Below are 15,577 nucleotides of genomic sequence, written 5' to 3' on the forward strand. Positions count from 1 at the left end.
CCCCCGTCCCCCCCACCCGCCCTCACCCACCCAATTACAAAAGGCCGCATAGAAAAACCAAGCCGAGGAAAGACTGTGAGCATAGAAGCATTACCTTTGTGAAATGCTGCGGTCAAAGATGACGCTCCTGTAGCTTGGCCAGTGGTCAGGACAAGGGGTTTGACGGACAAGGGTTGTGGGCAGGGAGAGCGGAAACGTGACAGGAAGAAGCAGAAAATGAACAAGACAAGGAAATGGAGAGGAGGTCAGATGTCAAGTGCGTCACAGCGATGGATAATGGTCGTTGTTGACGGGCGGGGAGATGGGAGCGAGGAGTGGTTAGGAGGGAGTAAAGCAAAGCAACAGACCCCATACCTTGGCGGTTTAACATCAGGTGCGCCAGACCTTGAGGGAAAAGAACAGAAAAAAGGGATAGGAGAACAGGTAGGTCATAAAAAGGCCCGGGAGAACGCAAAAGCATTGTCACAACCTAGGACTGCAGTTTGTGACAGACATCCTGGGGTAGGTACGGATGCCGGAGTTCAAATTAAACTGAAACGGAGGAGGAAATCAAACGACAAAAACAGACAAACATCTCTTGAGAAGGGGGGAGCGGGAGAGGAAAAAACAGCATCTTGGGTCGTGCAACCCCCAAGGGTAGTTGCTCCCGAAGATGCTTTTTTTCCTAATGGAACACATACGCTTACTTTAAGCAGACAGCTTTCTCAGATTGTAATTATGTTTTTGTCACCTATCCAATCCAAAAAAAAAAAAAAAAAAAAAAAAAAAAGACCCTTCAGTTTCTCCAACAGAAACCGCCTTGAGGACTCAGCCAAGACCTTGCAAGGCGCAGGTGCAGTGACTGCAGCAATAGGATATCACAAAAGCAACCAGGAAGAGACTATCCTTCTACAAGAACTAGTCTGAGCCCTTGCAATAGGCTCAGACCCAGGGAGAACCATAACAATCAATAACCCAGGCCATGAAAGCCCATTTATGTGACAGCTTTACTGTAATCACAGTGCCGCAGTTGTCGGCCACAAGAGAACACATCACATGCAAAATACATCCATAAAACACAATGTTACAACGTAGTCTGTAAAACCGGGTGCCTCGTAAACTGGGAGACCACCAATCGGCAGAATATCACACTGAACCATTGTTGTGTCGGGGGAAAACAAATGAGCCAGCGCTTGTAGATTAGGAGTGTGAGGTTTTGTTTATTTGAACTGGCACCGTACGAAACCATGAATGTTGTTTGTTAGAAGCCTGCTTTCCCAACCATGCTACAAAGGCAATCCGAGCGAAAATGAAACTTTGACGCATCCTTCACCTGGATTGCTGCAGTATAAGGTTCAAAACAGCCGAGTGTTCAGTATGCGGATTACTCCTCTTATGATGAAGGATGCATCTTGTCTTGACAGCTTTCTTTTCAGAGTGCTTTTAGCCCCGACACCTCCAGTATACTGGTGTTGTCGCTAACGTGAACACCAGAATTCCTAAGGTGGCATCGGCCTTATAAAGAATGTCAATATTTCAGAACATTTTAACACTTTTAGGGAAGACTATCTGTTACTTATGTATGCTATGTTTCATTATCTTCACAGCTTGATACTGTTGCTCAGCCAATAGCATAACACAAAAAAGTATATACTGTATATATACATATACTGTATACACACACACAAATATAATAATAATAATAATAGTATTTATAATGCACTTTATATTAACTAAAATCTCAGAGAGTGCTACAGGTTAAAAGTATATTTGTATGTATACAAATGTATTTGTATGTATATTTATATATACATATATACTGTATTTTTCCACAGGCCTCTTTATACCAGATAGGGAACTCCAGATGGTTGGGAAGTCTGTTCTGTTAGCAGGTTCAAACCTTCCTGCGCGTATCTGTGCAAGAGGAAATTGTCTAATTTACCGAGAAGATGAGCTGTTATTGATCCACTGATCAAGGCCATTCTGTACGGCTTCAGAACGCCGACCGTTTACTGGTGAGCAAGCGGCTCGACGCACTCCTGCCATGATTAAGCCGACACATCCGCTGACCTTTAAGGAGAACGAGTGGTTTTCGCAATGCCCCTTAAACAGAGGGGGTATTTAACCGAGCGCCGCGGTCGCATGCGGCGTCAAAGCATGAGGAGCGAACGGAAGCGTTCCGTTTCGAAATTTGATAAACATCAGCACACCTTTTTGTTGTTGTGTGTGTGTGTGCGAGTGTGTGTCTTTTTTCCCTCTGAAAGCCTTTTGAAGTGTCAAACCTTCGAGCGGATGCCATGGGTCTTGTGTGCAATGTAGCGCCGCCCTGTCTGTGTTGGCATAGCAACAGGCTCTCGAGTTTCCCTCTAGAATGACGTTGACCGCTCAACGTCTCTCTCCTCCCACCCTCCTCTCCCCATTTTCACCAACTCTGCTTATCCACCCCCCCCCCCCCCTTCTCTCTCATAAAATGGTCTATGCTTACACAAAGAAGGTAAATGATTTCCCACGACGGTCAAATTCTATATTCTATTGTATTCTTTTGTTTCAATTATGAATTTGTCTGGAGCTGGTTGCAGGCAGCTACTATCAAACAGTGATGAACCATTCTTGTCGAAGCGGTGATTGTCTTTTTTTTGTATGTCACTTGCAGATGCATGCCTATGAATACATTTAAAATAAATCTGTTTATTAAAAAATCTCTCTTAATGGGTACCCATTTCTAATGCCGGAGGCGTTCCGCTTCGTAAACAAACAGAGAGAAGGGGACCATAAAACCACAAAGAGAAACATTGGTCTTCAACGCTATTTTTTATTTTTTAAGTATAGTCATTTGTGTTATAAAAGCCCGCTGGGTGTGTAGTATCCTGCTTGGTTAAAAAATGATTCACTTATATATAGCCAGTAGCCCTCAGCTTTAGCTTACACTATGGTTTTGACTCGTGTATTATCATCACTTTAAGAAAGGCAACCAACACTTCGGGACGGCCCGCTGACCTTTGACCTTGCCCCTTCCGTGCCTTGCGACATGGGGCCGTCGCAAGAAAAGGGGTGCAGGATTCGTGATTTTGCTGAGTTCTGCTTTGTTTTTTTTTCAGTTTTTTTTCATCGAGTATTAAGAGAGCTTTTGAAGGAGAATATTCTAATGAGGGATTAGACCAAGGTCACTGGTGCTCAGAGACGGAGGCTCGCTGATGCCAGCTGTGTCCCCGTGTTTGAAGCTCTCTGAGCTGGGCAGCTGCTGGACTTGGCTTGCGGCCTCTCTGCTCCATTTCAAGGTAAGGGTCATCGGGGTCGGTGGTGTTATTCATGGAGCACTGTCAGACCAAAAATGAAGCCAAATCTCATTACAGGCCTAAATGAAGGAGACATTCCATGTCGACTAATAGAATTAGACATTGGACATAATTGGATGTGACATTCTGAGTGATATAGTTGGGGGATGTGGCACTCATTTGGGGGGGAATATATTTACTGTAATGTGTTGTCAGAATTTGTGCCAAGTTCATGCGGTTTCGTTCTGCAAAGGGTGTGTAGAAATGGACGTTTTGCTTCTTTAGTTTGTGGGAGGGATTTGGAAATGCCGTGGTGCCGCTCTACAGAGGAGGCCCGTGCGTGTTGTTAGGTGTACTCCTCTTATCTTTCGTCTGCAGGCCCAGTGTTGTTCCCCAAACATCAGAGCACGCCGCACTCCATGTCCCTGGAACCCAGAGCACGGCCCCATATCGCGAGGCGCAACTGCCTCCTTCCCACAGACACGCGGGGGGGGGGGGGGGGGGGCGAGCTGTACCGTGTCTGCCTGAGAGCCCGGGCAACTCACCTGTCTGGTCCCCCACCACCCCCCCCCCCCACCCCGCGCGCGCGGACCAAAAAAAATCCAGCTGCGTCCACTGCTTATACCCAGAATTCCCTTCGGATGACACGCAAAGTGAACTTCCCCGCTTGTGTTGACCAAACCAAAGCTTTTGGGTGACTACACAGTGTTTCAGAGATGGGGGGGTTTGTTTCGGAGCTTGTGTGTGGAGAGGCATGCTGTTGGTCCATTGATATGTGGACTACAAAGCGGTGCCGGATGTCACATTAAACCGCTCCGGGGATAAAACAGAAAAAAGGGGGGCGATCCAGAGCGTCCCATTTTTCCGAGTGTCATCTTTGTTTTCATGCATTCTGCACTTGGGACTGGGATAGCGGCTGTGTGTCGGAGCTTTAATCCAATAAAAGGCTCTAAAAGCTTTCTCTTTGCAGCATGTCATTTAATAATGCTCGCCTTTCGCTGCGAGCATGGACGTAGCATCCGTGCTCACCACAAGGGGAATTAAGAGTGATTAAGAGCCTTTGTTTGAAACAACCCTGTCTGAAGTGGAGCCCGCGCACAGGACTCGGAGCACAAGACACTGAGTGGCCCTTCAACTGACACTCAGATGAGAGTCCACTCTGTTAGACATGGAAGGCAACGCACAACAAGTCCACTGGAAACTCCTCAGATGTCATTTGACTAAGAACGTCCCCACGAAAAGAGTGACTTTGGATGTAAAGACCAGGCCGCGACAGCGCCGCTGTGAAGCGGACAACAGACGAACAGGGTATCCAACGGCGGCTTGTGTGAGGGAGTGTGTTTGTTTGCGCGCGTGTGGACGTGTGTGCGTGCTTCCTGCAGCTAGCACCAGCAGTGATTTATAGTGTGTGGTGGACCTCAGCTCCTCTGCTTAGACCCACGAGTCCCTTGTCTTGTCTGGCAGTGGGTCAGATCCCTGCTCCTAACCCGGCCTGATGGATGTCTCTCACTGCTGCCCACACAACTTAACTGGGCCGAGACAATCCTCCTCTCTTTATCTTCATTTCCTCTGTGCCTCGCTCAAGACTCACTCTATTTGTTTTATTGTGATGTAGTTAAACAGGCTGCCAATGGTTCTATTATGAGAGACAAATGGCTGTTTCCCCACCAACAGGAAAAAAAAGTAATGCCCGGGCAAATATTTCTTCCACAAGCAAACACTTCCATTACAGCGTAATCACGACGCCAATCTCTTCAAGATTTGATTTACGCCCTTGATGTCGAGGCCAATGCTAATCAGACATCTTTATAGCCGGGCTGTTGTGGAGAGCACATTCTACTTGGCTTATACGGCGGCTTTGATCAGTGAAATGAGATGCCCATTGTCTGTGTGAGCTCCGCGGAGGACATCAAAGAGGTCCACAAAGTCAACAAACTGAACTATCAATATATCACACTTTCTTCGTCACGTCGAAGTCGGAGAGGGGCGCCGAAGACGACGTCAGCCTGGCGTTTTTTTGCCGGCGGCTCGCAGAGCAGCCCTATCCGGCATGTTCCGGCTACTTCCCTACGCGTTCTACCCGAGGATGTACGGGGGAGCTCAGAGGGAAGATGAGGCCACAGCCAAAGATGGAGGCCGAAATCACGCCGTGTGATGCTTTCGAGCTACGTTGTTGTTTCCTCCCCTTGGATTCGGTGATACACGGCGGCTTCCTCTCTACACACACACACACACGTGAGTGTGTGTGTGTGTGTAGGGGTGGTGGGGGGGGTCGGCAGATTTCCGAGGACGTTGGTGTTCTGGACTAGCTATCTTACTGTAAGCCTGGTGGGGAACACAGGAAGAGACAGGTTGGGGCAACGTCCTGGTTCTGTTTGATTCTGTCGTCAAATCCACAGTCCAAGCGGACCAACCCTCCCTTTTTTTATCGATGCACGCCAGCAGGGAAAATACCTTTCGAGAAAAGAACCCCCTAAAAAGGTTTTAGTCTTACCTTCTCCTGCCTTCTGGATAACTGTTGGGAAAGCAGAGAAAACAAAAGAAGGGTTAGGACGCAGTACCGATGACCAATGCGAAACAAAACAACGTGTTCTTGTAGTCATGCGTGTGAAACACTTGATGTCATATATATTTCTGAGGTATCTGTTTGGCATCGTTTTATCGTCAGCTTTCTACAGATGGCTAATGAGGGATGACATGGGCGTGGGAGAGAAGAAGACTGAATGAGAGTTGGACGGCACCCTTCCCAACTCATTATACCCACATTTACATGCTGTCATTTAGCTTTGACCTAAAGTGGCAAATAATCATGGGTGTCGCAGTACATTCCACAGTACTACATGTTTCTTTTATTCCATATCCGGGCTTTTAAGCTGCCATGTTTACGTGAGGAATAGGAGAAACAGGATATGCTGTTCTCGGAAGGTCACGCTTGTATTTGGTGATGTGATATGATTTTAACTAGCTGCTAAAAATAGCCCGGGAATTCTAGGCTGTAATGTATCGCGCAAAAACAAATGATTGCATTTTGCTATGATGAAACGAGTAACTAGCAAGCAGAGATAGATTATACCCTGTTTCCTCTGCAAACAATTACACACACACATATAGATACACACATACACCACACGCACAAAATCTTTTAACACAATAATATTCACCGTTGCCAGTAAGAGCTCATTTTGTGACCCCGCATAAACGACTTGTGTGTGAAAACACTGTAAGCCAGGGATCCTGTCTCAGAAACTACATGTCCTCCATGGGAACCTCATCAGGTAAGAAGGCACTCTTAGGGAATCAAGCCACATCAGATCAGATGGCAAAACACTGTCTCACACAAACCCAGCGTTTCATGAAGCGTGGAAAGCCCCCGGATTGGCCAAGTCATAAGTGTGTGTGGGGCGGACATCAGAGTGGAAGGGAAGGTAGGAGGGAGCGTGGCATCGAGGCAGTGGGTGAGTCACGGCTCCAGTGCATGTACGGGGGGTGGTGGTGGTAGGGTGGGGGGCGGGGGGGGGGGGGGTTGAGGGGGGTTGAGGGGGGGCGGGCAAAATGGCACACAATCCTAAAGACACAGTGGGCTGCCAACACGGAAGAGCTGGAGTAAAAGGCACGCACTTAACCGACAGTACAAGCAATTTAGGATTGAATCAAAATGGGGGGGGGGGTGTATTCCTGAGAATTTTTTTTTATTTTTAAACGGTTACATTTCACCGATGCATACAGCTTCGAGAAGGCGTATACAAATGTTCTCGAATTGGAAAATGGAAAACATTTGGAGAAAAAAAAAACTACGGCTACTGTACTGTACCCATTTGACTGGAAAAATAAGGATGCATGATATGTAGTCAGAGAAAGACTCCAGGCCCTGGTAGGCTATCCCAGGAATAGTAAAAAGATAACCTCTCTGTGTGTATTACCGTGCAAGGCTAAACGTCACTATAAATCATTCCTTACTGCAGAGGGTCCCAGAGAAGGGATGGGGGTCAGAAACAGGTGAGTTTGAGCTGATGCTCTGGGATAATGACAGATTGCGCTCGTGGTCATTATGCTAACACTTTCTATGGGACACAATGACTATTATTGATGATGTTCCTCTATAGAATTACAAAAGGACAAGTGACTTTGCGGATCGGCCTAACCTTTCGCAGTCCATCAACACTCCAAGAACGCCAATCTATAGATAAATGGAACAGATGCAGCTAGCGACAAGGTTTGTGGTAAATTATAGTGTTTACATGTCGAACTCTGTCTCGGCTGTGCAAAAAGGAATTCCATAGATAGCTTTAGGGAGTGATTAAGACCTCGCCAAAATGTCTTACTCAGTGGTCCATGCACCGTGTAATAGGGCTGGATGATGCCAGACTAATTGGACACTTTACCCTTTCGGTTGCAGCGAAGCAACCAGTCGCCATGCACTTTTTAAATTGAATCTTCTGGTTTGGATCTTACCGCTATCGGAAAATCCTTCAGCTTTTGCTGGTTGAATGGAACAAGACAAACAAATCGCCATCACACACTGCATGGCGTCACACTCGAAACGGTGTCTCTGGTGAACCGCGGAGAGAGTGCAGGCTTGGAAGACGGCTACCTTAGCAAACAGTAGAGATGCCCAAAGGATTGCCGCGACGGGAAAGAGAATGAGAGTGAAGGGAGACAGTTGAAGATCAACATGGCTGTGTACTGTGTGGATGTGATCTACACGGATCAGAACTATGGCGGATCAGGACCAAACAGATGAGATCCGGGGAACAGTGTGAACTGGCAAGATCAAATGAGCCAATGAATGTAGGGAGTCAGGTGGCTGAGCGGTTAGGGAATCAGGCTAGTAACCTGAAGGTTGCCAGTTAGTTTCCCGGCTGTGCCAAATGACTTTGTGTCCTTGGGCAAGGCACTTCACCCTACTTGCCTCGGGGGAATGTCCCTGTACTTACTGTAAGTCGCTCTGGATAAGAGCGTCTGCTAAATGACTAAAAATGTAAAATGTAAATGTAAAATGAATGTGATAGCAGTAAATTATGCAGTCAAAGATACAATCTGACTAAATATGGGGGGGAGACGGACACACAAAGACCCGAAAGGCATCGAACTTAATGGACTATGAGTCAAGTGTTTTAGAAAACTGTGGATCTCCATACTGGCTGTGTAAATTGGCGGCGGACGAAAGAATCGAAGGCAGGAATTGCATGGCAGCTGTATCAGCGATTGCCAGAGACAGTTTGACCCTTAACAAGATCTCTGCTCGTCCCTGTCCAAATCAGCATGGCTTCAAATCGAGGATTACTGATTGATTACACAAGCTAAGACACATCCACGAAAGATGCTATCGTTTTAGAAGACGATATCAAGTCTGTCCAATCGAATCAGTCTTAGAAATCTCAGGTAGTGCATAAGAAGTAGGCTACTTCTGAAGAGAAAGCTATTGTAGATTTTTTTATAATAGCTGTTTGTTTGTTTTTTTGCCAGAAAAGTAACTCCGGTTTTTCACTAATCAGCTACTTTAATGTAATTAAATATGGAAAGTCTGTTTTTTATTCAACCCAATCTCTATGACAACCAACTGAAAAGCAGTTGCGTGACCTTGTAGATAATAGCTGTCTAGACAGTCTTGCATAGGCAAGTTTCAAACAAGACAGTGCTTATACAGCCTTCATGGAACAAAACAATTTTATACAGATTAATTGTCGAAGATGTGACAATTCCTCACACAGTGGTACATGAATATAATTAGGGTAGAGTTTGACTAGCTTGTTAGAACTACATGAAGAATAGTGTATTTAATACGGTGTATAATACCATCTGAAAATATCGTCATATGGAAAAGGAGAGACTGCTTCATTGTAAATACAACCTCGTGCCAGTGTAGCACAGCACACTGTAGCACAGCACACTGTAGCACAGCACATTGTAGCACAGCACACTGTAGCACAGCCAACACACACAGTTGGCTAGCTGAGGGTTCCAGTGTTCAGCCAGGGATCAGCCAGTGCTTGGGTCTTCAACATGCCAGCAGAGTGCTTGAGTGCTTGACTGATTTCATTACCACGCCCCGTGCCAACAGAACTTGGCACTCCAACAATCAAGAGAGGGACCTGGGCCGCCACAAGCCCCTGAAAGGCTGGAGGTTGGCAGAGAGAGGACATGAAGAGATGTAGGAGGGACAGGCCCCTGCTGAGGCACAGGGTCACTGCTGGCTGCTGTTAGTCAGTCAGGTGGCTGAGCGGTTAGGGAATCGGGATAGTAATCTGAAGGTTGCCAGTTCGATTCCCGGCAGTGCTGATTACGTTGTGTCCTTGGGCAAGGCACTTCACCCTACTTGCCTCGGGGGAATGTCCCTGTACTTACTGTAAGTCGCTCTGGATAAGAGCGTCTGCTAAATGTAAATGTTTTCATCGGCCAGTATTGTTTGAATCCACAGCACATCCTTCGTGCCCACAGTCTCAGGAATGAAAAAACGTTATTTGGAAAATTAAAACCTTGGGGGTTCTATTAGGATAGCGCTGGTGTTCTGCTATGCTATGAGGAGCCACTTTGTGCTTTAAGTAAACAGAAAACAGGGAAAAGTCTCTCTGGAATCCCCCCCCCCCCCCCCCCCCCGAATATTTTACTTTATAATTTAGGTTGGGAAAGCTGTGAAAATAATTCATAGCAGCAGTTTGAATAACCATTTTAACTGCTCTGAGGTACAGTGATGTGTAGCAATAAAGAGACATTTTGGAGTATTAAACTTCATAAGTCACACAGGTTTAGATATTCAAAATGCCTGGAGCCTGCAAAAGGCCCTGAGTTATGGAATAAGGTCAGTTCAGCAGCCTCTGAGACGGTCTTGTCGGGGAAGAGGAGCAGCCTTGGCTCGTGAAAAGAGCGGAAGGGCTGGGAGCTGCCACGCTCTCTCCCCCCACTTTACACCACAAGGATACACCAGCGCATCCCTCGGATTGGCTGGCAAATGATGTGCGTGGCGGAGGGGAGAGTCGCCGGGCTGATTTATGGCCCTGGCCTACTTCCTTTGCTCTGTCGTGTAGCTCCGTAATTGATTCTGACGCTCTTTGTGGCTCAGAGAGTGGAAGGTATTGGACAGATTCACCTGGAACGCTCAGGTTTTGGACGCCCCGCGCGGTCATCTTTGCTATTTATGGAGATATTTTTGTTTACTTGTCTTTTCCTATGGGGAGGGATGAGAGAGGGATTTTGGAGCGTCGACATGTCTTTGATTCAGCTGCTGCAAAGTTGGCATTCATCCCATGATTTCTCTCAACAGACATATTCCTTAGCTTGCTCTGCAAAACCAAATATGAACTTACCATATGCTGTAGCAGCCTATTTACAAAATGCTTCGCATAACCCTCCCTGTTTACATTTGCAGTTACATAAAACAGCCAAGGGGTGTTGGGTTAAGTGGTGTGCAGGTGAGTTTTACTGTCTCAACTCCTCCCGTCTACCCGAATTGTGATCGTGTTCACAGATGCATTTTCTCTCAGGAGAAAAAAAGGATTTACCTCTGGTAAAAAAAAAGAGGCTGACAGCCCATTGGTATTCCATGGCTCCATTTTGGTGGAGAAACAGCCTTGTCTCCTCAGACAGAGGCCATCCTCTGTGACTCAGAAGATAAAGAGAAACGAGACGAGCGCTGCGGGGGAATGGGGGAACGATGACAGCTATCGCCATGTTATACCTTGACAAGGAGCAATGCTGTGCAGCACGTATTGATCACTTTGAGGTGAGCACACAGCACAGTGAATCTATTGCTGGAATGCTCTATGGTGCGGCCAAAGTATATATATTTTCTGTCCTTTTTTTTCTGGTACCTACAAAATATCTGTCAGGTAGAGCCAACCATTCCAACTAAATAAAAAAAATATATTCTTCTTAATGGTTCTTGTGAGCTTTATGACGTCACATGGGGTGTGATAGTGTGGATGCCCTGGGGTGTTTGTACTTTAAAAGCCCTGGCGACAACTAAAACCACAGATTAAAAAAATAATAATAATCACAGTGTGCAAACGGTCTACAGCCTTTCAACAGATGAATTAATTTGATTATTTCTTTGTCTCTAATAATAGGTTTAAGTATGTGAGTGACAGCAGCTGCCTAAGGTAGGCACAGTTCACATGAGTGACGTTAAATCCAGCAGCAGAACAATAGCTCGCAATCCTATCCCACCATGATCCTAAGTGAAGGCCTGATTGGCTCATTTTCCTCAAGCCGTGAAATAGTCATCTACTTCCGTGAAACAGTCAACCGCTAGTGAGTAGCACTGGCGGGGTTGGGGGGGGGGGGGCTTAAACTACAGAAAAATGCTCATAATCAACAGCATATCCAACCATCTCACCAAACCCCCCCAAGCCTTCAGAGACAGCCTGTCAAGCTGTGCTGAAATATAGATAAGCACAACTCTTCTCTCCAAATAATTAATGAAAATGAAAGTCGAATGAGATAATGACTCCGAATTACAAGTAAAGCCCAAAGGAATCCCTCAAAAAACGTCATTTCACTCCATGAAGCAATCAGTTGAACTGCCTAGGCATTCAGAGGAAGAAACCTCACACACACAAACGGGCTGGGCGCGCCCGACACGCACAAATACGCAGGAGGGGCATTTGCATTCACGGTTTTTCCGCTCATTATCTATTTTGGCTCACCTTCATGGCAGTATTTCCCCTTGTAGCCAGTGTTGGCGCAGTCACATTGGACTTCTACCTCCTGGGTGGAGCACAGGCCACCGTGACCACAGGGGTTGTGGGTGGAGCACAGATACTCCGCGTCGCTCGCGACCCCCTGGCTGTCGAGCAACACGGGATGGCTCTCCCCCAGCCTCAGGTTGACGATCAAGCCGTGGTACGGGGGCTCGTATTTGACGGTGCTGGACGTGAGGGCGGACAGGCGGACGTCGGGAGGGACGCCGCCCACGAACAGGTCGCTGGCCACCGCCATTTCGCTCCTCTTGGACCGCACCTCCACCGCCTTGTCCTCGTTGTCCACCTCCAGCCGGGTCTGGCGGTAGCTGCGCGTGAGCCGGACGCGGTGCCAGCGCCGGTCGTCGACGCGCGTCTCCGTGTGCAGGGAGGCCGGCTCGGCGCAGTGGATGGTGAAGCGCAGCTGGAGCCGCCCGTCGGCGACCAGCAGCTCCAGGAAGTCGCAGTCGCCGCCGTCGTCCAGGTACAGAACGAGGGCCTTGCTGCTGTTGGTCTTCAGGAGCAAGCTGAGCTCGCCCGACACTTTGGCGGACTCCCATTGGCCGTAACGCGCCCACTGGCCAGGAAGTCCCTCGTACTCCAATGCGCTCGTCAGCAGCATTCCAGTCAACAACAGCAGAGGCCAGGTGCTGGTGCCCCATACCCCACACATTCCCTTCCAGGATCTCATCTCCCTCCTCTGGCCCTTATCCCTCCTGCTCCTGTGGCTCTCCTGGACTGCTAATTCTCCACAGCTAAAAAAAGGCAGGATTTATCCCCTGGCTATAGGGTCTTTTGTTATTGCCCTTTAATGTGCAGAAATAATTCGATTTCGACGGAATCTTCTAGAAGCTTTTTTTGTTTGTTGCTTTCTTTAACTTTTCCTCACTATCCTGATTCTCTCCGTAGTCTCTCCATCGGGGGACATTGGCGAGAGGGAAAAAGGAGATTTCAGGAAAAACACACTATAACGAACAGGCTTTCAACATGGCCGTAACCATATGTTTGGGAATATATTACCACAGATCAAGGTTGTTTTGTTCTATCCAGTAGTGAGGTCTGTGAGCGTGGGTTCAGAGGGAGAACAAACCAACGGGGGGAAAATCCTCAGCTCGTCTGTTGTCGTCGCTCTCCTCCGCACACCATCTACTGGCCTCCCTCCAGATGTGGTCCGCTCGGTCCTCAAGGTTAGCTAGGCAAGCAGCCAGGCAGGGACAGGTGCAGCCCCTTTCATCCTCCGTAGCCAACTGCTTCTACAAGACAGAGATAAAAACACATCTTGAGGGGGCTGGATGGGTAATTGACGGTTAAACATTTAAGAAAAGCCCACCCATCATTGCAACAGGACCAACCTTTACGGCATGTAAATCGAGAATGGAAAAGAACGTGACAAATCATTCGGCTAGCCACACAGAGTGAGATAAAAAGGGAGACAGACTGTAATATTGCAAATGCTTTATTTATGACTTCCCCGGGCGCCGCAGCCGAGACCCAGACGAAGGCAGGGAAGAAGGGTTCTATTTGTGTTAAAGAGGCTCAGAAGTTTGAAAGCGACTCTTTTGGGGACGCATCTGAATGATGTCAATGTTGCCCTTGTGAATTTTACCCTTTTAAACGGCCCTCGTACGCATTTTCAACAGTCAGTGAGTGTATTGGCAGGACGGAGGAAATGCAAGGAATCCGTTTCAACATTTAACCAAAATTGAAATATCTGTTAGCATGACAGGAAATTAAATATAGAGCATGATTGGAAGTACTTTGACATTTCCCAAAGGTTATCGCTCAAGCCCTCAGGACAGGGTCAACAGAATCCATCCCACTTGGAACACAACACATTATGCCATCTTAGATCGTTCAAGTAGCCTAATCACCAATCGACCTGCTGCTGTGTTTAGTGTATATTTAGAGATGTCCTAGAGAATATTCTTCAGTGTTCATTATTTGGCAATAAAGATGTGCTTTTCTGCGTTTAGTGAATTAAATACCATCTGCTTAGAAAGATATGCATAGACTTGTCAGGTCTCAAGGAAATGTTGGATAAAGGAATAAAGACAGACACTAATGTCAAGTTCAATGGCTTTGTTCAAGCATTGTACAAATCCCTACACGCTGAGTCCGGCTAGTCGATTACCTATCAACTAGACTCCGTAACAGATACTTATCGCAGGCAAATGATTTATTTCTAACAAAACACAAGGAATGTGTTGCGTGAAAAGTACTGTCACTACACTGCAGACTTCATGTGACCGAAGAATATTCACTTCAATTAGCGCAATTATTCCCAGTAAGCCTGCACGCTGCTCTGACAAAGCTCCCCTCCACCGCTCCATCTAATAAGCTGAATCAAATCAAATTCATCTTGATTAAAAGCAGGGCCATTCTGAGCTCCCTATCCACCCACCATAAAGCGCCACAGACTAACTGTCGTCACAGACAAATGTGCCTCTGCCTGCTTCCCAAGAAATCGCCTGCAGCATCAGACAAACTGCCCTTAGGATTACCTAGCGGATTTTCCGAGGCTTGTTGTGACGAGAGGAGTTTTTGTCGTGACTCAAACCGCGATGACGACGACGGCTGTAGTTACCTCAGAAAGAGCCAAACGCTTTGAAGTCAGTCGTGGCTTCGGCTGATACAATAAGAGATTCACATTAATGGAAGAAAGCCGTCGCAGAACGGCACATTACCACGGTCCAGTAGGTAAAGCTGAACGTAGGCCTACCACCAGGGATGGACTGGGAGTAAAAGTAGGCCCTGGACTTTGACCCAGCATTCCACAAACTGTATCTGCCTTGTGCAACAAGCAGATATTTGGGCAAACAAACAAAGTCCAGATTTAAAAAAAACAGTTGGCTATATTTCACTGCTAACATAGAAATAACATTGATTTAGAATTAGTCAAATCTGGTCTATTCCATTTGTAAAGTGTGAATCGTCAAATACATTATATTTCTGTAAGTATTTATCCTGTATCTGAACATTCAAGAAGTGTAATGTCTCCATGTAGCGTGCAACATGCTATTTTAGCTACCATTTTCACCCAATGCTGTAAAATTACAACAAAGACAAAACAAGCTGAAAATCAAATGTGATGCATGAATTCCACAATAACTTAGTATTTACATGAACTACATATTCTAACAATCACCCCAAAAATGCATTCACAAAAAACATTGGAGAGCTAAAGGTGACGTCGTAATTTTACAACAAGGGGTCGTACAGGATTAATAATAAAAAATCAAGCCGAGGTTTAAGGCTCGGGGAAGTGCATTTGGAGGGGGGGAACGGAGGGTGGGAGAGACAGCAGGGCGGTAGACACAAGTCTGACGAGGAGCCCACTGCTTGAAATAAATCTAACGCCTGTGCAGGATGGCTAACAGACCACTCCCTCCAAAGTGTGAGCTGACAGGGCTGAACACATTTGGTAACGCCGGGAGAACGCTCGTGATCTATTAGACCCCCCCAGAGACGGGGATTAGCGCCAGTTAGCGTGGCCCATGTAACACCCAACAATGACAAACATGGGGATTAAAAAAATAAATAAAGATTCACCTCATCAGCCATGTGTGTGAGATAAACAACCTTTGTGCGCGAGACTGTTAAAGACGCTGTAAAGCAAATTCCAGGATTTGCTTCTCAGTACATTATAGA

The 15,577-nt window shown here is 46.7% G+C and overlaps 1 protein-coding gene across 1 annotated transcript; it reads right to left on the reverse strand.

The window, feature by feature from the left end:
* Nucleotides 1–2,778: 2,778 nt before the first annotated feature.
* Nucleotides 2,779–14,667, reverse strand: LOC134013632 (neurexin-2-like). Its single transcript, XM_062453202.1, has 4 exons — nt 14,431–14,667; nt 11,897–13,182; nt 5,749–5,769; nt 2,779–3,296 (listed from the first exon to the last, which is right to left on the reverse strand). The coding sequence occupies exons 2-4, from the start codon at nt 12,618–12,620 to the stop codon at nt 3,283–3,285; spliced, it is 759 nt and encodes a 252-aa protein (XP_062309186.1). The 5' UTR covers nt 12,621–13,182; nt 14,431–14,667; the 3' UTR covers nt 2,779–3,282.
* Nucleotides 14,668–15,577: the final 910 nt, after the last annotated feature.

The sequence above is a fragment of the Osmerus eperlanus genome, chromosome 27 (genome assembly GCF_963692335.1).
Source record: "Osmerus eperlanus chromosome 27, fOsmEpe2.1, whole genome shotgun sequence".
Lineage (NCBI taxonomy): Eukaryota > Metazoa > Chordata > Actinopteri > Osmeriformes > Osmeridae > Osmerus > Osmerus eperlanus.